The following is a 27,046-nucleotide window of genomic DNA, read 5'->3' as shown; positions in this document are numbered from 1 at the left end:
ACACAGACACTATCTATAGACCACACATAAAAATGTATTTTATTTACTGTATTAACAAATTGTATTGTACATTTTATAGACAGTGTTTTTGTAACTTTTGCTTCACAAACAACAGCATTATAAAAATAAAAGCACATGTAACATATATTGTGATAATGGTGTCATTTTTTCTTTTTTTTTTTTTGTCCCCCACCAACCACCCACCCACCCATCCCTCTGCAAATTTGGAATAATACAGCATCTATTTGTTCACGTTGTATTTCTTACAAAAAATGTGTAGTAGAGTCTTAAAAAGAAGGAGTGAGGAGCTAAAATCAACGACCAGGTGCCCGTTCAAAAAGGAGGTGAAGTGATGTTAAAAAAAACAAACAAAAAGAAAAAGAAAAAACCCACAAAAATAACTGTGACCAGAAAAATACCAAACGAGAAGAGAAAGAAAGAACATGCTGGTGCTGAGATGGGTTTAACTCGTGAGATGATTACATTGCTTGGGTAATACTTCATCGGCAAAAGCTTTTTGTTTTTACGTATGTGAGTGATTCAGGTTTGTGCAATCTACAAACGTCAGCACGTTATCGGCAACATGTCGGTGATGGTTTATATTATTAACTGTCAAAGTTTTCATTATTTTCAGCAGGAGAAAGAGAAAGAGAGAGAAAGAGAAAGAAAAAGTAAAAGCTATGAGGCAAGTTTGGTGAAATCCTCCTTAATTCTACGATGTTGTACAAATTTATACGAAAAAGCTGACATGAGGACCTCAAACGCACTCTTGAGATCCATGACGACAACGGAAAACGTCCCCCAAATGTCCCCCATCGCACGGCTCCAGAAATGCTCTTAACCGCCATCAAGGCCCGTGTGATAACTGCTCTGCCATCTGCGCGCCTGGCCGCCGGCCCGCTTATTAGCTACATAATTTGGTTGTTTCGTATTCCATGGAGTTGGGCTGCTTGGCAGTGAACGTCTGCAGCGCTGCCTGGATCCTGGCAACGTCCGTGGTGGACAGTTTGAGCCGGTGCCGCAGCAGACAGGAGAACAGGTCCAGGGGCTGCGCTCCGGGCGGAGACAGCCGGTTGACCCGGTCCCGGATCTCCAGCAGCTGCAGCAGCGCCGAGTCCTGCGATCCCTGAGTGTACGGGTAGTCCAGCTGTAGAATCAAGTCCTGGATCGCCTCGGGGTCAAAGTGCATGCTGTAGCCATACACCTGGATGCTGTTGATCTTCATGTAGCCCAGGTTTCGCTCCGGTTCCATGTACTCCAAAGGTTCGTAATACACGGGTCCGGTCCCGTTTGTGGACGGCCCCCTGATCCTGCTCCGTAGGTAAATGTGGACTGTCTCAAAAAAAGTTTTCCACTTGTTTCCCAAAGTCAAAGTCCAGTTATAACAGTCGGAGGGAAGGTCTAATTTAGTCCTCTCCCAGTCTGGGTAGTTGTTCTGGTCGATGGGCATGATCCAGCTCTCCGAGTGGCTCCCCCCGAACGGATTGACGTACACGGACAGCATGGGGTCCAGAGTGCTGTTCTCGGTAAGGCAGATCTGCAGCGACATCCCCAGGAGCATGTGCACGTGGTTGGACTTGTACTTGTTGCTCTTGAGCGTCAGCAGCATCCGCTTCCTCCACGACGGGTCGAACCAGTTGTTGAGCCGCACGTCGTTGCTGACGAAGATCCCGTGGATGCCGATGCGGTTGTCGCGCTTCTGCAGCAGATAGCGCAGCTCCAGGTCCTGCAGGTCGGTCTCGAAGCCGATGTAGTGGTCGGTGGAGTCGGGCACCTCGTTGCGGCACGCGCCCTGGCTCAGCATGTGGCCCTGGTTGCAGGTGGCGCAGCGGGAGCGGTTCTCGTAGGAGCAGGAGGCGCAGGCCGTGCCCTCGCCCACCGCGCAGGGGATCACGCCCTGGCAGGGCGGGTGCTCGTAGGGGCAGGAGCAGGAGCGCGTCTCCTCCAGGTACGAGCCGATGTGGTTGTTCTCGCTGCAGTACATGATGGAGAGGATGTAGTTCAACCAGTAGCTGAAGGGCCTGCAACACAGAGATGGTTAGTTAAGGTTTAATGCAGTCATCATTGATACATCTATGAAATTATATAAATAATGACTCAACAAAATCCATTTCACTCAGAAACATAAATGTGTTGAGTGTCGAGTGTCTGTGTGAGTTGTTTCACCGATGAGAAAAGTTTGGAGGTCAAATATGTAACAAGTCTCCTGTTGTAAGTTTTAAAGGGATAGTTCACCCAAAATTCAAATTTCACTCATTATCTACTCACTCTCATGTCGACTAAGAGCTGTGAGAATTTTCAGAGTCCTCCGTCCCTTCTCTGAGTTACGGGGGGGGGGGGGGGGCAGGGCAGCAGTATTTGTCCATATAATGGTTGTCAATGGATACCAACTTTCTTCGTCCAAAAAGACACACCAAAAAACATCCAAATACCTCCATACTGCTCGTCTGTAATGTCCCTCTTGTATTGAAGCCCAGACATGAGAAATTGTTCCGAAAAAAATTAAATAAGTCTATATTTTAAGCTTGTTTGTAGTGGAAGCTCCCAGTGTCTCGGTTCACTGCTTTTCCGTGTCCGGCGGAACAATTTCTCATGTTGGGGCTTCAATACAAGAGGGACATTACAGACGAGCAGTATGGAGGTATTTGGATGTTTTTTGGTGTGTCTTTTTGTTACAAAGAAAGTTGGTATCCATTGAAAACCATTATATGGACAAATACTAGGGATGCAACGGTTCTCGGTAAAATACCGAACCGTTCGGTACGGCCTACACGGTGCAATACGCTCTTGGACCGCGGTATTTCAGATTCAGCTTCCATCAGCTCTTCCTGCTTTACAGGCAGCTGTGCCGTGTATGTGTGTGCATGGCCGTTTAAGGCGAAAGCCCGCCCCCGCGAGTCGATGTCCAATCACTGTTGAGCCTCCACACACTCACAGTGACTCCCCCCCTGCAACTGAAAGTGCAGCAGCTCAGCCTCACACACAGAAGAGGGAAAAAAAAAAAAAAAAGAAAACAAACAGGCGGCGGCATGAGCGGTCGCTGATCGCAATCGCGGGGGAAATTAATTAGTTATTAGCGCGATTTAGCACATTTAGCTTTTATTAGAGTTCCAGCACAACTCTGTCCATGCACACTGCACGTGTGTGGTCGCGTATCCGCGTGCCCGCGTGTCCGCGCGCGATAGAGAGACCGAGGTCGAGCAGGAGTTGATTGACAGAGATGAGAGGTGGTGAAAGGCTGTTTAAAAAAAACACAATAGACTAACTCCTTCTTTCCCAGTGAGAGACTGTGGCTGCAGCATAGTGACGTCCTCCATGACGGCAATATAGTGCGATCTCTGTTTGAAAGCTGCTTCAGAGTGTTCACCTACTGAAAGACTAAAGGAGTGTGCAGAGGGAGGAGCTAGGGGCTGTTCACTGACAGTTCAGGTGTGTGTGTGTGTGTGTGAGTGAGAGTGAGAGAGATAGAGAGAGAGGAGAGCTGTATTAGAAATATTATAAATTATAAACATTATTTTGGGAGAAAAAAAAAGTTCTTTGCACAAAACACATACCGAAACCGTACCGAGAACCGTGGCCAAAAACCGAGGTACATATCGTACCGTGGGCTACCTGTACCGTTGCACCCATAACAAATACTGCTGCACGGACCCCCCCCCCCCCCCCCGTAACTCAGAGAAGGCACGGAGGACTCAGAAAATTCTCACAGCTCTTAGTCGACATGAGGGTGAATAGATAATGAGTTAAATTTGGGTGAACTAACCCTTTAACTGTTGAAGATTTGTTATTGTGGGTTCAAGATCAACATCAATTTTAAAACCATCGCAGTGTAGTTTTCCATCTCCTCTCTCTCTCTCAGCTTCTCTCTGAGCTCTAGTAACAACAGGTCGGTGTCAGCCAATCAGAAGAGAGGAGGAGGAGGCGGCTCTGAGCCTCTATTCTGATTGGCTGACTGTTTTCTGAGTGATGCAATACAAAATAGAGCAGATTTTAGAATAAAACAGTCAGAGAAAGCAAATGCTGAAAGATGTTGTATGGATGTTTGGGTCCAGGTGGTGAGGGGGAGGGGCTTTGACTGCTTTGTTGTGACATCACAAAGTGACAGGAAGTCCTGACGGCTGGTTTTTAGGCTCAGTTTCTGAATACAGGCTGTGTGCATTTCTCTGTGGACTGAGGCTTTGATACTTTCACAGTATTAATATAGAACCTAGAGCTGCTTTATAATCACACTACACATGGACATCTACCTTTATACTGTATGGAGCTTTAATACAAACATCTACCTTTATACTGTATGGAGCTTTAACACAAACGTCTACCTTTATACTGTATGGAGCTTTAATACAAACGTCTACCTTTATACTGTATGGAGCTTTAACACAAACATCTACCTTTATACTGTATGGCACTTTAATACAAATGTCTACCTTTATACCGTATGGAGCTTTAACACAAACATCTACCTTTATACCGTATGGAGCTTTAACACAAACATCTACCTTTATACTGTATGGAGCTTTAACACAAACATCTACCTTTACTGTATGAGACCTAATGAAAATAAAGACACATCCTTCGAATATCTATAAATCTTGTTTCAGAGCAGAGCAAGAATCCCATCACATGGTCATTAACTCGTAGCAAACACAGTGATAGCATGCAATGGAGACATGTCTTTTAGTGTTGGTGGAATGAAAGGTTGAAGCTTGAAATGTAACATCTCCCTCTTGTAATAACACTGTGGGTGTAGAGGTGAAGGTCTGCAGCCCTCCTACAGCTCTGTATCACTTCACACCGTCCAGAGACTCTTGTCCACTAAGCAAGGCCCCGACAATGTGAGCCAGATCCATTCAAATCCCTTGAACGTTTCGATTCAATCTTTTTTTTCTTCTTCTCAGAGAGCAGACTGAGACCCCGTCCACATGTCTGCTTTCAGAGTCAGACAGAACTCCTCTCATGGAGGCTAAAGGTCCTCTCACTGCTGTTTCACTGGGCCTTGTAAAGTTAAGAGAAAGAGAGAAAAATAAATTGTTCAGGTTTTAAAAAAGTTTAGGTGATTGACAGTTCGTCTCCTGACAGAACAATGTTTTTTTGTTTTTTTCTAAATCAGACCTGATTCTTCTTTTGTCTTGTTTACTTTAAAACCGAGGGAAGAAAAATAAATGAAATTCAGACATTCCTCATGCACTGTAACTATTATAACCTCAATTTACACTTTAAATATAGACTTTAATATAAAACAGCCTGCAGGTCCTTCAATAATAATCACAATATGAGCCTTTAACAATAAGGAGGCCCTTTGATAACATCATAAATCACAGCTACTATATTCTGTGATACATGAGTCGATCGAGCCGTAGTACCAGTAACATGTTTTATTTATTCTCAGCCTCCGACTCTAATGGTGAATCAAAATTCCTGAGGTTGTTTGTGAAGACGGTGGCAGATGGAGCAGATGACAAGAATATAATGTCACAAATCAGTCTTTCATTTTCTTTGTCTCACATCTGTCACATTTCTGAATCCATGCTTTTTTTTTTCTCTTCTCCTTCTTCTACTGCAGCAGAGTTAGTCGTAGTTGTTATTGTGGCTGTTTGCAGCTGCTGCTAAATTAATTTAGGGGGGAACAATGGTGCATGTATAAGTAATTTACATTTAAAAACATTTTTTTTTTTCGGTTGGAGGAAAAAAAAAAGAAGAAAAGTTTGTCTGAATAAAAGCTGTGCTGCCTGTGTGTGTGTGTGTATGTATGTACAGCGTTGGGGGAATTTTTCAACTTTAATGATGAATATTAGATCAAAGTGAGTGAGGATCGGCTCCGCAGCTCCACACAGCAGGTTCAGCAGCGTTTCAGAAAAATGGAATAAAAAATCCACCTCCGGCACATTTTTTTTTCTTTTCTTTTTTTTTCTGGAGGACCAGATCCTGTTTCTTACATGGGGAACAAACACATATGGCCGTGTTCGCCGGCTGACGCCCCGTCACCGAACATCTGATGAGACACACGGCGATATAAATGTTGGATGCCCCCACGTCTGTGCACGGCGGCGACGAACAGAGACGGACAGATGAAAGCTGTTTGCTAGAAACTTTACAACCAAAATCCATAGACGATGATGATGATGATGATGATGATGATGATGAAGGAGACTTTGATACTTTGGGTGTGAAGCTCTCTCTCTGATTTGATAACTGAATTTAGTATTATTGAACACACCCTCACACAGTATGGCCACTTGTTTGATCTGATGTGCTGCGTGGAAATGAAATAAGGTTTGTAACTCAACGCACAAAATCTCCTTTCGTTCAGGTTCTGCTGCTGAATTGTAAAAAAAAAAAAAAAAAAAAAATCACTTTGAGCTGCATGAAAGGTGCTACGGAGATAAAGTTCAAGACCCGTTTTTCAGACTCCAACTGAGGTCAGAAATAGCGAAGCTGCTGCAAATAATGCATAATGGGAAAAAAATGATTTGCATACAGGCTTCTTTAAGTGCAGCTGCACAATGCACTTAAAGCCGTTTAAAGCCTTTATGCTGTCAGACACCACACTGTCTTAAATGAACACGTCGGTTTTTCTCTGCATCTGTTAAGCTGTGTGAAAAGCAGCAGATAATTGAAGAAATACTTAAAGTCCAAGGCAAATATGGAAAAGAAAGACTAATTAGAGTTTCTAATGTGGAGAAAAAAGAAATAAGATCCACAATTTATAACCGTGACAGATTTCTGTAGGCTACTAGTGGCATTAGCCTACTGTATGTTTTCTCTTCCCTCCGCTCAATCACTCACTGAACATAAACATAAACACCCTCATATGAGAAAAGTCCGACTCTATAGAAAACTACAGCTGTTGTGTTTGTCTCACATCAGGTTTACGAGTGCATTGAAGCAGGAAGTCGTTCTTATACTAGTGATGCACGGGTCGGGTTGAGAAATGTTCACTTTATTTGTGGGGCAGGTCATTGAAAAGGACAGAAAACAAATCCCTTTGTAATTAATGTTGGAATATACTTATTTACAATGAGATCTAACGCTTATTGAGGTGAAGTGAATGCATGTTACATACTGAACATAACCTATGCAATGCAGCCGCAATGCCACAAGAAGCTCCAAGCCATTTGGCTTTAATCACTAGAAGATATAAATCAAAACTACATTTCTGTTTGTCTTTAGGCTTTGCAACTAAATCCATGGTGCTAATGTCAATAGATGCTCATCGAAATGTGGTCGTTGAATATTAGAAATTAAGCTCCTTGAGATAAACAGTTCCACACAACTCCAATCATGTGTCATTAAACAATGGGAGAAGAAGGGTTGTGCAATGTGATGATGTCATTAAAAGAGGACCGGTCAAACCTCAGACAGTGGAAAACGACGAGGAAACAGAGATGGAAATATGACGTCATTTCTGTTCATCCAGTTTTTTTATACACGTGAACGGAAACGACTTTAACCGTTATGCAAAATAATTGTGGTCAGCTCAAATGATCGCAATCAGGCGATTATGTAATAATTGTGACCAGGCCTCCATTTTTATAACAAACATCATCCCAACCTTCGCCACAAGTTCTAAGTTCTTCTTGTATTTAAAGGGATAGTTCAACATTTTGGCAAATTGGCTCATTGCCATAATCCCTATAGTCATAGCTGTAGGTTCTTTACCTTTAATTGTCGGTGCAAGCTATTTTTAGAATGGTGGAGCAGAGCCGCGAGCTGCTCAGAGCTACGCTACGGAGCTAGGCTAATGGGATTTCTTGGTTTCCCTCATCAAACTCATCAAAATACACAATCCAACAACTCCACAATGCTCTGGTGGACAAGTTGTGACCTGCACATTCACCACGCTATGAGATAATAACAGAATGTTACCAGACAGAGTTGTTTTAGAGGGAAATTCATGCAAAACCACTGATGTGCGTTGCCTTCAGGGACAGTTTTTCAGCAAGCAGTCTCTGCATTTACCTGTTGAACTATCCCTTTAAAAGACTATACAGACTATACAGTTGCCTCGTTCATCAGCGCCCACACTGACCACTAAGTTTTTATCGATAGCTGCTAAAGTGAATTTTAACACACATTTAACAGGTTAGTGGGTGTTAGTTTCGAGCCCTGACTGCACCAGGCTTAAGACTGAACAAAAGCCGTATGCAGCGACATGTTCAACCTGTATTTACGTACAGTAATAGATGAACATAGATGTGCTGGTGCAGGGCCGGTCAAATTATTTCATAAATGTGGGATCTGCTGTTTGTGGTTGTGGAGAATACATTTTTATCAAACCATTGTTTTTTTGGGGGGGTTTGTTTTAAATCTGGCGACGTGTTGTCAGGGAGAGTGGATGCGGAGCGTTAACAGTTCCCCAGTCAGTCTGAAAGTCATCAGTGAGAGTCAGTTGTGCATATCTCACCTCCAGAGCGGAGGCTGTGCACAGCGAGGGAGAGGAAGCCGTCCCGCCATCGGAAAGTTGCACGGTGTCAGCAGGACGCGCAAACTGTCACGGAGACGCAGTGTGCAGTAAGAGCTGCAGAGGAGCCGGGGAGTCGCTCTGCAATCTGTTCATCGTCTGTCAGCTCATTTCACACAGATCAATGACGGCCACTTTTTTTTTTTTCCTTTTTTTTTTCTCCTGACCTGCCACAGATTTTCAATTTTCACATGTGGGGTAAAAAAGAAAGAAAAGAAAGAAAACTTTCTCCTCCATGGAAGACGTCCTGCGTTTTTCCAATAAAGCCCGTATTTATTTACTTAAAAAAGAAGAGAAAAACATATCACTGCCGCTGTGACACCTCTCATACTCTCAGACTGTGAAAAAGCAAAAAGCTAAAAAAGAAGAGACACGCTGCCCTTATCTCCGAGGGCTGAACTGGAAAGTTACAAAAGAAAATGGATTTGCAGCATCAAATGAAAAAGTAGATCAGTTTTCTTTTTCTTTTTTGCCTTTTCTCCATCTGACAAAGATGTGCGTCAGAGGTGGTGATACAGAAAATCACCCAATGAAATAATAATAAAAAAAGTTTGATATTATATCCCATGATGCACTGATTCTGATGGAGAGGAAACGGCAGCGTGTCGGCTTCACTTAGCTTCAGACCTCATTAATGTGAACCAGCTCCCTGTTAGATCTGTAGAGAGCAGCAGGTTTTATCACAGCAGGCAACAAAATATCCAGTTTAAGTATTTGCTCTCATCACCAGGTCTGATTACGCCTTTCCTCCTCTCTGCTCCAGATTCTGTCTTTTAGCCTCGTAGCCTGAATATTAAAAATTAGCTTCAGAGCTAACGTTGCTAACTGCTGCTGCGTGTGCATCTGGTTTTTATTTAAACCTTTTATCCTGATTTTTTTTTCTATCCTTCATTTTATGTTATTTGCTACTTTTACTGCATAAAGTTTTTAAATAACATCAGTTCTTGTCATGAGTTTAAAACATCCTTTCCTTTTTTGATTTTTTAAGCATTCAAATGCACAATGCACAATGTTGTTTCTGAGGTAAACAACCTCAAAACGACACTTTCTATATTCTCAGTGCTACTGTTTTTTCCTTGTATTAATAAACTCACATATATGTCAAAATTGTGTCATTCATTTGTATTTTTACAGTGCAGTAAGCCATCATACGCCTCCTATTGAAAACCAATAATGATACACTGGAATTGAATCCTTTGGCCAAAAAAATGGACCAATGATATAATCTGGTAGAAATCATGTGTTGAGTTTAGAACGAAATACTTTTTTATCTCACTTGTATCATTAAATAGGGTTAGGGTGCGGGTTTCTTTACCTCAGGTGTGAATATAAACTAATTAAAAATGTTGTCAGTGTGTGAGGACCTCCTCATGAACGGGATGGTGCATCTCAGTGGATTTATCCTCTGATTAAATTTAAAATAAAATCAGATTTTGATCATTAGTAGTATCAAATTTTTGTCATGCATTTTTAATTTGCGCGTTTACTGAGAGCGTTGTTGTTAAAAATGGACAAATCCTCTGCAAATGTTACTTCATTAATTCAGATTTTCCCTGATTTTGATGTGAAACAGGTTGACAATACATTTCTTTTGTGGCAGTTTTCATTCATAAAGTGTGATAAATAAAAATGTCCTGCACATAACAACCATTACTCAGTTTGCGTTGCGGTATTTCCATTCTTTTGTCTCTTCTCTCATCTCTCGTTGCTGAGCTGATGCATCTTTGTGATGCTGCATTTCAATCTGCATTCATCTGACTCGCTCTCTCGCCCACTGTGTGCAGCGATAGTCTCCCTCCCACTGAGTGGATCTGATAAAACAGTGCAGTAGATTTTACACCTGCTTCCCCCTCCCCAATCCCCCCCAACCAACATTAAATTTCACAAGCGGTTTCCTCTCTCACAGCGGTCAGTCTGCGATGATAAATCAGATGTAACAGCGATTTGTATTTTTAGTTTGTGCCCTTGAAAACCAGCAGAAGCTTCGGTGGAGTAAAAGTTGTAGCAGTTCTCAGGTTGTTGGGTCTAATCATAAAGCTCAGTGGGCGTAAAGAGTGGGTAATTGTTTGAATGAACACGGACGACATTTCCTTATTTAAAGGAAAGACAAGGTGGTGAGTGTTTCTACAGAAAGACTAAAAAAAAATCACATTTCAGAGGATGAATATTTGGTTTTTCACCTGAAATAGCTGCTAAAATAAAACCGGGGCTGCATCAGCTGTCTCCCCGTATAATCACATTTCTCTTTCATAAGCTCAGTCTGCAGACTGTACCGCTGCAAAGACCCAAAATAGATTGAATGATCTGCTGAGGAGCGATGGAGAAACTTTCTTCCTCTGTCTGTCTGTCTTTTCTTTTCTTTTTTTTTTTTGTTTCCGCTACAATTTCATCACGCGCTGGTTAACCGACGTTAAAATCTCCCAAACTTAGCACATTCCTCTAAAACACTGCAAACTTTAATTTCACAGGAGGCTAACTTTGATTTCCTGGATGTAAAGGAGACCTGGGAGTGCAGCCAAGTCATCAGGTGTGACACTATAGCTTACTCCAGTAAGACCTCAGCTGAATATCAAAGCCCTAATATATTGTGTGTATTATTAGCATAATGCCGAGTTCAGGGGATAACAATGCACCGTGCACAGAGAGAGAGAGAGGTGGAGGAAGGGAGGAGAACAGCTCGCTTGAAAGGACTAGTGATGTGGCTGCAGGCTTTGGATATATCCAGTATATATATATATTCTCTATTTTCACACGTACACACACACACGTGCGTATCCACGTCCGTGTGGACAGAAAGGTCAGCAGGAATACTTCTCGGCTTCTCACCTCTCTCTCAGCAGAACGATTTTGGGCTGACTCCGACACCTCTTGCTGAGGGTGAACAGCTTGTTGACGATGCGCCGCGCCTTGCTGAGGAGCTGCTGCGTGTTGAGCTCCAGCTGCTTGTAGCGCTGGTGCACGGCCGGCTCCGTGGTCCAGAAGTACTGGATGGCCGAGGTGTTGAGGGCGTAGAAGGTGGGGAGCCGCCGCACGAAGTTCTGGAACTCGTCTGTGAAGGAAAAAGGGAAAAAAGAGGCATGGTGATGATGATGATGATGATGATGACGTTGCCCCTTTAAGTGTTTTTTAGAAATAAAATATTGATTAGAAAGTAACATGACAAGTCTGTGACCAAAGAAAACAAGGGCTGAAGTGGGTTTGAGTGTTTCTCTGGAGTTGGATCAGTCCTGACTGGACACAGGATCAGCAAATAGTGTGATAAGCATCACTATTTAACATATTTACATTTAAATAACAACATTGTGAATGTAAAGAAGCAGATTGAATCGTGTAAAGACACTTTTTGTTTATATTTCTACACTAAAACAGTGTTTTTTTATTATTCATTGCCTCAGGACAACATAGTATAGTGCAGCTGGACCACTGTTGTTTGGACAATAACATTTAAATAGCTGGAGATAAAGCAAAAACATTAACTGTCCCCACAGTGAGTGTTTTTGCTTTACTATATACTACTAGTCTACACACAAACTGATGCAAGATCATATTGGAGCAGTTAGACTGATTCCTTCTGACAGTGAAGAAGAATCAATAAGGTCTGAGGGACAGTGAGGAGGTCAGAGGTCAGTCAGTAGAAAAACACATCCATGTACTAAGTGTGTGTATGTGTTGTGTGTGTGTGTGTATGTGCTTGCATTGGTGGTTCAAAGCCGACTCACTCTCTAAAACAACAATACATCATCTGTGGCTGATATTTGAAATCAATATTTTTATACTGTAGCCCAAATGTACTTTACATTTCACTTCTCTAGTTACACACTATGGAAACTTTATTTTACATGTTCAAAATGAACTAACTAACTAACTAATACATACTTTTCAGACTATTGAGCCCACTTGAATATACTGTAAGCCGCACCAGCTAAATTTGAAAAGAAAAGAAATTCTGTATAGGGTGCACTTGAATATAAGCCGCAGGTTTTCAAGTTGTAACATGAGATATCTACACAGAAAGACAGTAGGGAATTATGCAAGTCCGCTCACTTTTCCGCTGTTTTGGTTACGCTCCTCTCGCCCATGTGCATTTGTTTACAACAAAGCCGGCGAAAAATCCATAAATGGAGCAGTGGATAACGTTACATAACATAGGCCTACGATCAGGGTTCAAAATTAGCGGTCGCCAGTCGCCAGTGGCGACTAACTTTGATGCTTTGGCGAGTAAAGGAAGCCGGCTGACTGGCCACTCTGGCGAGTGAAAAAAAAAAAACTACTTCGTTGTTGTTACTGTTCCTCCCGACCCGGCTGTGACGCTTGGGTTGTGAGTCGGTGTCGTGCAGATCTTAAAGCTCATGCCGTATAGCAATGATTTGTGACCGATTACAACGCTCGCGGCGCACGTGTGTATTCCTCTCTCTTCAGTCTGGTGTTTGGCTGCACTTTCAATAAGAAAAGCTCCATATGAGCGCGATCAGCTGAGACAGAGCACAATGGATGTGGCATTGATCAGATATCGCAGCGCACATGTTTATTTAACGGCAAAAAAAAACATCGCTCCAATTTTCTTTTCTTTTTTTGCCGTTAAATAAACATGTGCGCAGCGATATCTGATCAATGCCACATCCATTGTGCTCTGTCTCTGCTGATCGCGCTCATATGGAACTTTTCTCATTGAAAGTGCAGCCAAACACCAGACTGAAGAGAGAGGAGCAGCAGAGCTCCTCTGACAGCTCCTCTGTGGAGCTGCAGGAGAGCTGCCACGTCTTTTTTTTTATTTGTATTTTTTATTACAGCGCCGTTATTACAGGTGATGCACATCTATGTCCGTGTAGGCTACATTTATTGTCTGATCTTCCTTCATGGTGCACAGTGTCAGTCCTCCTGTGAAACTTTTAGCTACTAAATAATATGACTGAAGGCAGTGGAAGTCTGCACATGTCGACACGCCCCCATGAGTTGACGACATAAGGAGCTAATAAATAAATATATATAAATAACTGATAGTATTATTCGGTCAAGTTCTTGTTATAGGTTAATGGTTAAACGGTTAACCATGTGCATCCCTAAAATAAACCTTTTAGGGAAAAAAGGCAAACTTGACTCCTTTATTCCACACAAAAATATGCTAATAGCTATGATATGTGTTAAAAATGCTTATGAGTGTATTATAACAGTTCAACACAATGAAAAATATACAAAACAGCTATACATAATTTTTGGCCAGTAAAAAATCTTTCTGGCCAGTAGATTTTTAAAGCTCACTAGCCAGTTGGCCAGTGAGCAAAAAAGTTAAGTTTGAACCCTGCGCTGTTATGGCGCATGTGTTTGTGTAGTCTTAACCGCCATAAACAAAAGATTACAGGTTACGGAGCGCGTTTGTGTTGCGGTGTGCAGAGACGAGAGCTGGGACACCGGGGCGGGAGAAAAAAGTAGCGGCTTATAGTCTGAAAAGTACGGTAACTAACTAACTAACTAAGTAGCCAAGTTCCTGGTAAACTGTACAGTAACGTCCTCTCACTCTATCAGCAGCTGTGTCTCCTCTCCAGTGAAGCCGACCGGGCGGTTTTCCACCCAACTGAGCAACTGTTGATGACATCAGGCGGGAAAAAAAATTGCATTGGGTGGGTATCTGAAATGAAACCTGGGATTTATTTATGTTAATCTGGGCCTGGCACTAGGATACCAGAGATGCATTTCCCAATATTTGGTTGGCTTATTTGGTTGGAACTTGCCATATCCGGTTTATCTTCCATTTTATCTGTGGTTATTTGATGCAGATACGAAGGTTTGGATGCTTGTGACATGTTTGTCAGTTGCATGTGCAATGATTTTACGGTTTTCCAGCAGGTGTCTGCCAACTTTATGATTTGGGCTGTTTTTTTTTATTGGATCTGCACTGCAGAGTCGGACTCATATAAAACCCACCGGACTCGACGCAATCATTGTGCAACAGTTTCCATCGTTGTGTAATCGTTTTGTGGTGTTTTTTCTTTTACTGCACTTGTTGTTTTTTCCAGCAGTGAAGACGCTTTATAATAATACTGGGTTTTATTATGTTTTATTATTTATTATTTTGTCATTTTCTGTTAGCACGGCCACTGAGTAAACCTCAAGCCCCACCCAGGAGTTATTCGGGGCGGATCAGAGTACCGACCCCGAGGCAGGGACTCGTTTAGCTCCTGTAAGAGTTGAAATATCTTTTCCTCCCTAAAACAAAACTTCCTGCCACACCACAGAGGGTTGTAACTTCCTCCATCACACACTAAACTAACTCTCTCCATTCCCATCCAACTGGATTTGGCAAATTCAATCAAGACCAAATGAGGGAATCACTTTGCAGAGGGGCTCCAGAGCCACGGGGGCAAACTGGAAGTAATACTGTTTGACACATATGCTAATGGGAGAAGGCAGGGAGAGTTAAACGTGAGGGTGGGGAGAGATTTCTAATTTATTTATTTTTTTTTAGTTTTTTTCTTTCATTATTGAACGGCCAACAGTTTTCCCAGCGCCGACACACTGGGGCTCTGTCTGTGGAGCTGCACAGTAAACACACACACACACACACTGTTGACTTCTGAGAGCTTCAATAACAATATCATCATCACCGTCATAATCATTGTTGGTTGGTTGAATGGGAAAATCGACGTGTATGCAACACTTGCAGGAAAAAAAAAAAGCGTTGGCACCACTGTTTGTAATTAGTTAACATTAATCTTGATGAACGCAGCATCTGATTAGAAAAACCAATTAAGTGTCGATGGCTTCCCTGGTGATTCTGCGAAGGTGCGTTACACGTTCCCTTAAAAAAAAAAAAAAAAAAAAAATTAACTTGATTAAAAAGCTTGTAATAAAATATATTAAAGGGAGGTCCAGGGTCTTTCCAGGGCTTTGCTCTCATAATGAGAGGCGTCGCCCCGAGGAGACACCGAGCAGCCTCCATGTTTGTTCGCTTTTGTTCCCGTGTTAAATAAAGGTTTGACAAAGGCTTCCTGTTTTTGTTATAACGAGCAGTTCAAAGACCTGACTTCCACATTATGAGCCTGTTCCTTCCTCCTGTAGATGTAAATGTGATTTTAACAGCTGGATATTGTTGTTTTAACACTTAATTTTTTCTTCTCCCCCCCGGCCAATCCTGCACCAGCTCATGTTTACATCAATAAGATTCATGTGGGATCAACTCCAAATTAACAAATGTTGGATTTTGTCTCCTTCTGTGCAGCATCGTAACTTATATATGTCTAATGATTTCTGGAGACAGATGAAGCTCTGAGTGTCTCATCTCTTAGAAACAACAGACTTTGGTCTTTTTATAGGATTTGTTCATTTTTTAAATCCATAATGAGATGTTTGTCTTGTCTTGTCTTCTGCATCGATGCAAACGACTAAACTTCCACTTTTTTCACACATCCATCTATATCTGGATTTATTTGTGAAGACATGCAATAAGCAAGCTGCATCTTTAGAGACATCTTAGTTAGTTTAGGGTTAATAACAATAAAATATTTTGATGAATTAAAGGGATAGTTCAACATTTTGGCAAATTGGCCCATTGCCATAATCCCTATAGTCATAGCAGTAGGTTCATTACCTTTAATTGTCGGTGCAAGCTGTTTTTAGAACGGTGGAGCAGAGCCGTGAGCTGCTCAGAGCTACGCTACGGAGGCTCATGGGATTTCTTGGTTTCCCTCATCAAACACATCAAATACACAATCCAACAACTCCACAACACTGTCGTGGACAAGTTGTGACCTGCACATTCACCACGCTATGAGATAATAACAGAACGTTACCAGACAGAGTTGTTTTAGAGGGAAATTCATGCAGAACTGCTGATGTGCGTTGCCTTCAGGGACAGTTTTTCAGCAAGCAGTCTCTGCATGCATTTCCCTCTAAAACAACTCTGTCTGGTAATGTTGTGTTATCTCATAGTGTGGTGAATGTGCAGGTCACTTGTCCACCAGAGCGTTGTGGAGTTGTTGGATTGTGTATTTGATGAGTTTGATGAGGGAAACCAAGAAATCCCATGAGCCTCCGTAGCGTAGCTCTGAGCAGCTCGCGGCTCTGCTCCGCCATTCTAAAAACAGCTTGCACCGACAATTAAAGGTAACGAACCTACTGGTATGACTATAGCGATTATGGCAATGGGCCAATTTGCCAAAATGTTGAACTACAGTATCCCTTTAAATACTGTGAAGGAAACAGTGACAGTGCCTCCGTCTCTTGGGTTTCCAGTGGAAGACACTGTTGGAAGTTGCTGCTGAACTACAGACCATTATTTTTTGCACTGAGACAATGATACCTCCTCCCTGGACACCCCCCCACCCCCCACCCCCCAACCCCCCCACCTCCACTCTCTCTCTCTCTCCCTCCACCATTATTATCTTGTCAGCCACTGAACCCAGGGAGGTAACAGCGCTTCCCTTTTGTATGACTTTAAAAATAGAAGACACTGTCAGATTTAGAGGAGCGCGAGCACAGACAGTGTGTGTATGTGGGTGTGTGTGTCTGTGTGTGTGGGCATTATTATTATTATCATCATTAATAAAAATAACATGAGCGGGGTTGGAGGCTAATTATGTGTGAGCGTTGTTTGGCAGAATCCCCTTAAATGACTAAATTGTGAGGTAACGGTGAATAAATGATGTGACTGTTTCTCTCTCGTAGCCGGGTTTGAGTTTAATGCTCTAATTAATGCACAATGCACCGACTTGGTGCACAACATTATACTCACAGTACCGTCACTGCATCAGTGTTATGAATACGGACTCGTAATATTTGTGCAGATGCAGAATTACAGCATCTATTAAACACTGAGAATAGAATCTATGCATCCACGTCCTCCATCAGCAAAAAAAATATAATAAAATATAATAGAATAGGAAATTATTGTGTCACAGCATCTCAAATAGAATAGAATAAAATATACAGATACAATAATTGGGAGAATAAAATAACTTGTAGGCTAACAATAATATTAAGAAAGATAGATAGATAGATAGATAGATAGATAGATAGATAGATAGATAGATAGATAGATAGATAGATAGATAGATAGATAGATAGATAGATAGATAGATAGATAGATAGATAGATAGATAGATAGATAGATAGATAGATAGATAGATAGATAGATAGATAGATAGATAATTTAAGAATACAGTAACAAAATCTGTATACAATTTTAAGGGCACATAAAACATATTGGTAACACTTTATACTAAGTACACACTGTTAAGCAATAGTTCAGCATTAATAAATACTGAATTCTTCATGATTAACGCATTAATGAGTATGCATGCGTTATATATGAAGAATTCTGTATTTATTAATGCTTAACTAATGCTTAATAATGTGTACTTACTGTATTATAAAGTGTTACCAACATATTTACAGTAATTCAGTTCGTGCTGGATGAAAAAGTGCAATGTAATTTAATGTACAAGTGCAACTCTTGAATAATAATACTTTATTATTGTATTGTATTAAAGAGTGTGATGGATGGCAGGAACGACTTCCTGCTCCTTCCAGTCAAAACAACAACCTCATTCAACAATCAAGAGTCGTGATTATTTTATTAATCTCTCTTGGATCAAATACTGAACACGAGTGGCTCCCTGGGGGGGTTTGGAGGCGACTTAGTTATTTTTCCTTATTTAATACAACACCGTTCCTGCCGTTCTTCAGGCCACCTTGTTGCTTAAGCTATCACCAGCTGCGCACTAATCAACTCGCCCATTGCACACAGGCATGTCACCGCTAAAAACCACTGCACTGTCGGCCCGGCGAGGTGAGACACAGAAGAAGGAGAAGAAGGAGAAGCAGAAGAAAAATGAGAAAAAGAAGAAGTAGAAGCTTAAAGGGCTGGAAGTGAGTGGGAACAGCCAGATGCCCTCAGAGGCTGTGGATGCAGCACAGAGCTGCAGTAATGACACCGAGACAGAGGAGGACTTCAAGTACATGACACAGCACAGTGAGAGGGAGCAGAGCAAAAAAAAAAAACGTATGCGATTGCTTCTGCTTGTTGTGTGTTTGTGTTTAACACTGCGAGCTATTGGTTTTTACCCAGCTGACGTTAAATTAGCTGAACTAATGAAAACAGCTTCATAACAGCCAGAGCTGAGCTGCAGGAGGATGAAATGAAATCACAGGTTACATCGTTACATCTGCTGCTGCTGCTGCTGCTGACGGATCACAGCTACAGCTACACAACAACTATTACTGTGTGTCACAACAGAGTGAGGATGAAGTGAAGTGAAAACACTGTTGACCTGCTCCCATTAGAGTCAAAACGCTATACTCTCCCTTTCATTTTCTGGACACTCAAGATTTGCACGGTGTAATTTCTCCATATGGACTCGGACAGGAGGAGGAAGTGGTCGTCTGAGTGGCTCCGACGACAGCGCACAACTGTGTGACGAGAGTTTTTTTCTATGCAGACTGCAGCTGCTGGGCCTTTAATATCTGCAGCTGCTTTTAGACCACTGTGTGTGTGTGTGTGTGTGTGTGTGTGGAGGGGCTGATGCTGTCGATCGATAACCAGCGGCTGCTTTATGGCACTATTGGATTTACAAGGGGTTTTTTGCATCAATGTCATTAGTGCACAAGTACCTTAATTTGTCAGACGTTCAATTTAGCAAATTGTCCGACAAACATTTTTTTTTTGAAGAAATGTATAATATCACGTTTATATAACGACACAGTGGATTTATTGTGAGGCCAACAGCAGCTGCTGCAGAGTCGGAGTCAGATACTGCTGCTTTAAGGTTCATGAGGAAATTAATGCTTGTTTTATTTTGTGCTTTCTGTGTAAGAGTTTTTAAGCGATGACCACAGCTAACACTGCGACTTTGGGACGATCCATCATGTCTGTGCAATTACAGTTAATAGGGATGAGACGCTCTCCTCTGTTGTTTTCATAGACTTTTGCAGCACACAATGCTACTGCTTTACAAAGTGTGTGTGTATGTGTGCGTGTGTGTACCGATGAATTCCCATTACACGGGCTGGATGTAATTGCCCCCTTATTTTCATGGCCGTTCTGTCTTTGTTTTTCTTTTTGCCCATCGGCTCCTCGAACAATGGGGTGTAATTTGCTGTCAGTGGGGGAGAGAGAGGAAGAGGGAGAGGGAGGATGAGGTAGGGAGGGAAAAAAAATATATACTGACCTGACTCCTCAAAGTCCTGGTTGGCCATGTTCCAGGAATCTCGGATTTGCAGTAAACTGGCTTCCATAGCCCTCAGATCCACCTCGGGGCAATTACACTGTGGGAAGTCCACGGCGCACTGGCACCAGCAGTCGCTGTCCCGGCAGACGAACTGGCCCTCCTCATTACAGCCGATGTAGCTGAGAGCCGCCTGCACGAAGCGGCCCCTCAGGTAGTCTGGCAGCACGGCCTGCAGGCCTGAGGAAGAGGAGGAGGAGGAGGAAGAGACATGGGAAACGTCACATAAAGCCTCTTCTGTCTCGGTGTCACATGCATTACGCTGAGATTCACTTAGAGGGATAGTTCAACATTTTGTCAAATTGGCCCATTGCCATAATCCCTATAGTCATAGCAGTAGGTTTGTTACCTTTAATTGTCGGTGCAAGCTATTTTTAGAACGGCGGAGCAGAAACAGAGTTGTTTTAGAGGGAAATGCAGAGACTGCTTGATGAAAAACAACTCTGTCTGGTAACGTTCTGTTATTATCTCATAGCGTGGTGAATGTGCAGGTCACAACTTGTCCACCAGAGCGTTTTGGAGTTGTTGGATTGTGTATTTGATGAGTATAGGGATTATGGCAATGGGCCAATTTGCCAAAATGTTGAACTATCCCTTTAAACTTTTCATTTCTTTATTTTTTTTACAACACAAAGTTCTGTTTCTGCTACTTTTTTTTACTCTGATTCATTACAGCCTGGGACTCTGTTCAGAGCTCTGCGAGCAGGAAAGCATGCATGGCAAAAAGAAAAGACAGAAAAAAGAAAGAAAACACACACACACACGCACACACACATACACATACACACACAAGCGAAAAGAGTGATTGAAGCTAAATTTGTTCTGACACTCTCGTGCTGCAGTTATAAGCTTGCCAGAGAACAGACACTGTGACAATTCCATCAGAAATTGGGGGGGAGTTCAATTATGGATGGCCAACCTTGCAAATGAATCTTGTTTTCAGGGCTCTGAACCAAAACGGAGCTGACAGAGTCGAGGTTGTCATAGTTACTGCATCCGAGAGGGCCCGTCCTTGTTTCGGTCACCTAAAGGGGGAAGGAGGGGGGGAGAAAACAGAGGAGGCATATAACAATCAAGCACACTGAGAGACAGAGTAAGATGCTAATGTCATTAAATATACAGAGAGGGAGAGAGCATGTGACTAAATGTCACACGGAATAAGATTAACAACTTCCTCTCCTCTACTCTCTCTTTCTCCTTCTTCTTCTTCGATACTCTCTCTCTTCTTCCGCCCCATGAGAAACACAAAATATATTAGGTATTATTTTAGACTTCGTGGCCGTCGTGCAAATCGTGTTTGGGGATAATGACTGTGTGAGCCGGTGGGCTGGAAATCGAGTTGCGGTGCGACGAGGATCCCCGGAGTGAAAAAAGGCGTAATGAGTTAACTTGTGTTGGTGTCATCTGTCAAATTGATCTCGACTCTATTACGTTGTTGTTTGCCCATTACGGCGCCCCCACACTGACACACACACACACACTCTTATAACACGCTAAAAAAAGAACATCCATTGTCGTACCAGTGTAAGCATGTTCAATTCAATTATATACACACACACACACACACATACACCTGAGGATTTATCTAATCGCAGGGTGTAAATGTTTAGTGGATGAAATGTGATGAGAGAACAAAACTGTGGGATCATTTTTTCTAATCAACACTGTCAATAATCAATAGTATCAAAAATCGATTCAGCAGAACAAAATGTATTTGTGGCCATAAAACTATTTTAACATAAATGCAGGATGTCCTCTTTAACAAACTCAGACTTAGATGCAGTTAGCTGGATAAAATTATCCTGTTAATTTAATTCCCATGCAGGTTGTCCCTGTAGAGGATTTGAGCTGCTTTTAAAAATGTTTTATTTCATTATTGATGGAGATTACACAACAAGACATTTCAAAGCATTGATTTTCTAATCCTGGATTAAGTTATCCTAATTTGTTATTCTAACACTTCTTCTTCCAGCCTATAGAGACTCAGCGCTAACATGCTGATGCTAAACTGACTGAGTTTGAAGGGAGGTTTTTAATTTGCATTTGGTCATAAACCAAAGTGTTAGAAAAAATTGAAATGGTGTCAAAGTCAAGATTAAAGTGAAGAGAGTTAAAAAGGTGTCAAGTTTAGTGAAGAATTCCCACAAAAACAGGCTGTAAACTCAAAATCTAAACAGAATTGTTAATTGTGACATATTTAAAAGTTTCAGGATCTAATTTATTCATATACCTATCCTTATACATGATTGCAGTATTTGGAGAGCTGCTGCTACATTTGAGGATATAACATGTGACCAGTCTAAGCCTCATGGACATAAGCGAAAGTTCAGACATGAAGACTATCGCTTTAAGCACGCCTTCAAGCCTCTTCCCACTTCTCCCGCTATCCTCTCGCACCGCCTTTCTTCATCCAACCAATCACAGACTGCCATCCCCTCTCACAAAACACATAAACTCTATGGCCTAGCTACATATCGGATCAGAATCAGAATACCTTTATTTGTCATTATACTCGCGGTATAACAAATTTAGAGCCCCCCTTCAGTGCAAAACAAGCAATACAATAAAAATACAATATAAAAGCATTTCAATAGTATACAAATAAATAGATAAAAATAAATTATATGCACAATATATTGCACAGTGAGTTATGTATTATTGCACAGTACATTGAGGTAGTAGGTATATTGCAGTATATGTTGAGGTTATAGTCCAGGGTGTCTCTGTGTGCGTTAGTGCAGATGCTAACATGCTAACATGTCAGGCTATAACTAGCCTAGTGTATTATCGGGCAACTCACCACATTCGGTTACTATTTTAAGTTGAAGGCAAATACTTAAGTTTATACTCATCAAGCATTTTTAACTGTCAATTATAACATTTTTTGTAACTTTATCCATGTGTTTAAAATGTTTTTTGTTTTTTTTTAACATCATTGCTCTTGATTTGCAGCAAAACAAAAAAGAGAAACAAAAAAAAGCCTCTAATGGTTCAGGGCATAAACAAGTGCCCTGTGAAGAGTTACCACAGGTTTATGGGTAATTATAACACCACATGTTGATGCTGTTTAATTTAGTTTTACACATTGTACTCCCGTATAAATTATAACTGTCTGAGTATTATGGGGTGGTGTGTGAAACGGTTTCAAAGGTGTTGCCTGTGGATTAAAATTTCTCTTGAATTCAATAGTGCTTTTTTATTTTTTTTGTTAAAATCAATGGTGTCCGACACAAAGGTGTGTGATTTGAGCTCAAAGAGTGTGACAAGTGGGGCTTTTTTTTTTTTTTTTTTTTTTTCTTTTGGCCCATTTTCACTGCACCTGTGACGGAGCTGAAAACACTACAACCACAGTGAGATTACAGCAGGTGTGATTATTGCAATCATGACCAATCAAGCCACTTTCTTTCTTTCTTTCTTTCTTTCTTTCTTTCTTTCTTTCTTTCTTTCTTTCTTCCCTCCTTCCTCCTCCTCGATCAAAGAAGAGCACAATTTTCACCACGGTTGTCGCTCACGCTGCTGAGGGAGAGGACGTTGTAGCCTAGAGGAAAAAAAACACACAACTCTTCCCAGTGGAGAGTGGTGTGTCTGTGTGGGAGGTGTGAGAATAAATGACACTCCAAGTGAGCGACGGAGAGCTGGAGTGGGAATGGGCACCAGTTTCTCTTCCCTCTTTTACGAATCGAGGAAACGGTTCAGTGACATCCAGCGAGGTGCCAAACAAATTGGCAGTTGGTGTGTTTGGCTCTGAGAGTGGGTCATCTCGCTGCCTGTCAGACTTATTTATCCTCACAACGTGCATTATTATTATTATTACGGTACTTTTATAGATCTGATAATGCAGCTATATGGATTTAATTACCTAATGAAGATTCTCCTGGTTCCTGGAGGTCGAATGAGACGAGTGGGATTCATTAAAAACATCTGGATCTGGATCGGCTCGTGAGGTCTTGGGCCCAGTTGTTCAAAAGTCATCTGATTGGATTTTGGATAAAGGATTGGATCAAATCTTCAAAATGGGGTTTAGGATTCGATCACTTAATCCAGTCTTGGTTTTAATCTGGTTCAATCCTGATTATTCTGATCCCAATTAATATTCAAATTGGTCAAATGAACAACATTTATGTATATTGCATCATATTTAAAACTCATGGAAAAATATCCACAATGTATTTATTTGAGTAATGTATATTTGCTTTTTTATGTAGTTCCTGTGGGTCAGATCAGGTCTGGCTATAACTAGATGTTTGTGTTGTTTTCTGCTGTTACTTGTTTGTTTCTTCAAATAAAACATCTCATAAATGTCTCATTTTAAGCGATAATCCATATTTGGGAAAAGTTTGCAATTTTGCTTTGAACAGCTGGGATAAAAGTAAAGATGGATCACATGATCCTGGATGCTGGATTGTTAAAGATTAAACGTTTTGAACAGCCTGGTTTTACACACCTGTCCTGATCCAGATTAAAGGTTTTAGTTTAGTTTATTTATTTTGCACCAATAAAGAATAAAAATGGGACATATTAAAATACTACTACAAAAAAAACCCCCAAAAACAATAGGTGCAAGCCCAGACAAGAGACCCAAAGGGCCTATACAAGGCCTCAGCTCAGAAAAAAAAGGTAGAGTAGGAGATCCTGGAAAACGGTTCCAGCAGGCCACATTTTGAAAATACACAATTCAAAAGTCCAAGCTCCTTTCCTCAGACTCCTCTCCGAAGCCACGCCTCCAGAGCGCAAGAACAGACTCTGAGCGTGTGCGATTAGTGCACAAAAAGCACAAAAAGCGGTACGCACAGAGGAGGGAGGGACAGAGATGGCAGTTTGATTGACACATCACGATCCAATTGACTTGAAAGTGGCGTTCAAGATGATTGGATGCTGTTTTTACAGGACAGCCCGTTCCACAGGTGACTGACTTTTTTCATATTTGTGAAAAAAAACATTTAATTGATTGGTTGCAATTGGAGTGCGAAGAGGATTTCAAACAATTCAGTAAAAAAAATCTCCAGAGTAAGATCTCCACCCCTAGAAGCAGCATCAGCCATGACGGAGTAAGAGAAGAATCTCAGCAGCTGAGCCACAGGGAGACGTCTCTGTCCACCTTTTCTTTTCTTTTCTTTTTTTACCAGCTCGTATTTGAAGAGAGATATGTATACAGAGACCTGTGGACTGTCCAGCAGTGAGATGTGTGTGCATGAATTGTTTGTCTGAATAAACAGTCTGGGCAGTAAACACATCACTGTGTGTGTGCAGGGTGGAGGAGCTCTGCAGGTTTTTACTGAGTAAATCCAAACAGAACCTAAGCTGAGACAGAAACCCAAATCACACTAATGGAAAAAAAATAAAAATAAATAAAAATAAAACTTGGAGTCATTTAAGAACTGGATGCTAATGTGGAGAAAGTTTCTAATGACAGAGAAGCTAATAGAGTGTAGAGGACTAAGATAAGGTTTCTTGTCGAGCATCTGTTGCTTGCTTGTATTTACATGTGGGAAAATGAAGTGAACCCGTTGTCCTCGTCTTGTTTTTTTTTCTTTTCTTTTTTTTAATAAGAAAATAAAAAGCCTCTCTTGTGTGCCAGGAGGAAATGATTCTCCGGGACAAATGAAGCTTTTGAAGCTGTTCAGGCAGATGATCCCCGGTCCCACTCGACCTGAATGTGTTTATTTCTATTACCAGTTTGTGCGATCTATTAAAACCCGCTGCTGCTGCTGCTGCTGCTGCTGCTCGTTCTCCGCTGGCTTAACTCCAAAACAAACTCTACATTTACATTAATTCTAAATTAAAATGTTGTGATTCAATATGTGGCTTGACTGAATACAATAACACAGAATGATGCCAAGACAAACAACAACTGTTTTGTTTTTTTTCTGCTTCAATTAACTGGAGCTCCAGGGCCACAATCTGTGGAAAACAAACCATAGAGTGATGTGTTCAAGGTCCCGCCCTTTGCACTTGTCCAGTGTTTTATTTTAAAGTTTGGCAAGTTTTAATAGGAAGATATTCAGTAGTTTTTATCACCACAATGTAGTTTTACATCAAGGTTTCCTCTCTTCTGATTGGCTGACTGTTTTCTGAGTGACCCAATAAAAAATAGAGCAGATTTTTAGAATAAAACACTCAGAGAAACCAAATCCTACATGTTGTTGGATGGATGGTGGGTCCAGGTGGTAAATGGGCGGGGCCTAGTGTGACTAGCTTTGTTGTGACATCACAAAGTGACAGGAAGTCCTGACGGCTGGTTTTAAGGCTCAGTTTCTGAATACAGGCTGTGTGCATTTCTCTGTGGACTGAGGCTTTGATACTTTCACAGTATTAATATAGAACCTAGAGCTGCTTTATAATCACACTACACATGGACATCTACCTTTATACTGTATGGAGCTTTAATACAAACATCTACCTTTATACTGTATGGAGCTTTAATGTGATAAAAATGACTTAAAGACATCCCAGAATGAGCCTGTGTGGGATTGATTTTACTGACTGTGACTGAACTGTATTAAAACCCGGTGACTACTTGATATTTTGGATATTTTCAAGCCCTTTTTCATCTGAAGGTCTTTTGTAGTGACATGGTGCTTTATAAACTTTGCAGAGCCGTGCAGAAGTGGGCTGGGTTAGTTGTGCTTAAAAATGAGTTTCTGGGCATCAAGGTCATGCAAACTCGGGTGATTTGCTCTCACGCCACCACTTCACTTTATATTTGGAGAGTAAAGCATTTCAGGGTCTTATTGCTCTTTGCACTCCAGAAGAATTATGTGCAGTGACTTTCTCAGAGTCAAGCAGCAGTGAAACTAACGTCACATGACTTCACATGAAATAAAAAAATAAAGAACGTAGAGGAGACTCTGTTGTAGTGAAGCTGCTGGTGTTGGTCTTTTATCACAGCCAGGTGTAATTAGACAAGTTTTTCAATGAAAAATGTGACACAAAAGGAGGCGAAAATAGAACTAAGAGCAGCAAACGTCTGCTGCCATTCCTGGCAGACGTATAAAAGATTAATACTGATGGCACAGGCCAACACACACACACACACACACACACACACACACACACACAAACAAAAATAAACTAAAAATTCCTCAAAAATGGTCTGGTAATTACCTCCGGCATGGGAAGTCGGCTGAATTAAGCAGAAATTAGACTGTGTCAAAAGAGATCAAAGTGATGTCGCTATTTTTTTTTTTACAGGCTGCATAATGATAAGGACAGACTGCATGAAAAAAAAGTATCTTTCAAAATAAATTTTCTCAAATGCTGATCCACTGAAGAAGTTGGCTGAGAACTTGGAAAAGTAAAAAAAAAAAAAAAAAGTACTAGAGTACCTTCTGAGACCGGCATGAAAAAGATCTCACAACTTTTTGCC

General features: G+C 41.4%; 1 protein-coding gene across 2 annotated transcripts in view; it reads right to left on the bottom strand.

Annotated features, from left to right (window-relative positions):
• Nucleotides 1–220: 220 nt before the first annotated feature.
• brinp3a.1 (bone morphogenetic protein/retinoic acid inducible neural-specific 3a, tandem duplicate 1) overlaps nt 221–27,046 on the bottom strand; it is a 72,185-nt gene continuing 45,359 nt past the window's right edge. For both annotated transcript variants that reach the window (XM_085775166.1, XM_085775168.1), the window contains exons 5-8: nt 20,600–20,705; nt 19,624–19,860; nt 11,288–11,510; nt 221–2,021 (exon numbers count right to left, since the gene is read on the bottom strand). In XM_085775166.1, coding sequence (XP_085631292.1) covers nt 905–2,021; nt 11,288–11,510; nt 19,624–19,860; nt 20,600–20,705 — 1,683 coding nt within the window. In that variant the 3' untranslated portion in view covers nt 221–904. The remainder of the gene's footprint in view (nt 2,022–11,287; nt 11,511–19,623; nt 19,861–20,599; nt 20,706–27,046) is intronic.

The sequence above is a fragment of the Trachurus japonicus genome, chromosome 4 (genome assembly GCF_045865225.1).
Source record: "Trachurus japonicus isolate A0001 chromosome 4, Traja_1.0".
In the NCBI taxonomy this organism is placed as follows: domain Eukaryota; kingdom Metazoa; phylum Chordata; class Actinopteri; order Carangiformes; family Carangidae; genus Trachurus; species Trachurus japonicus.
This window is presented reverse-complemented; position numbering and strand designations above follow the sequence as displayed.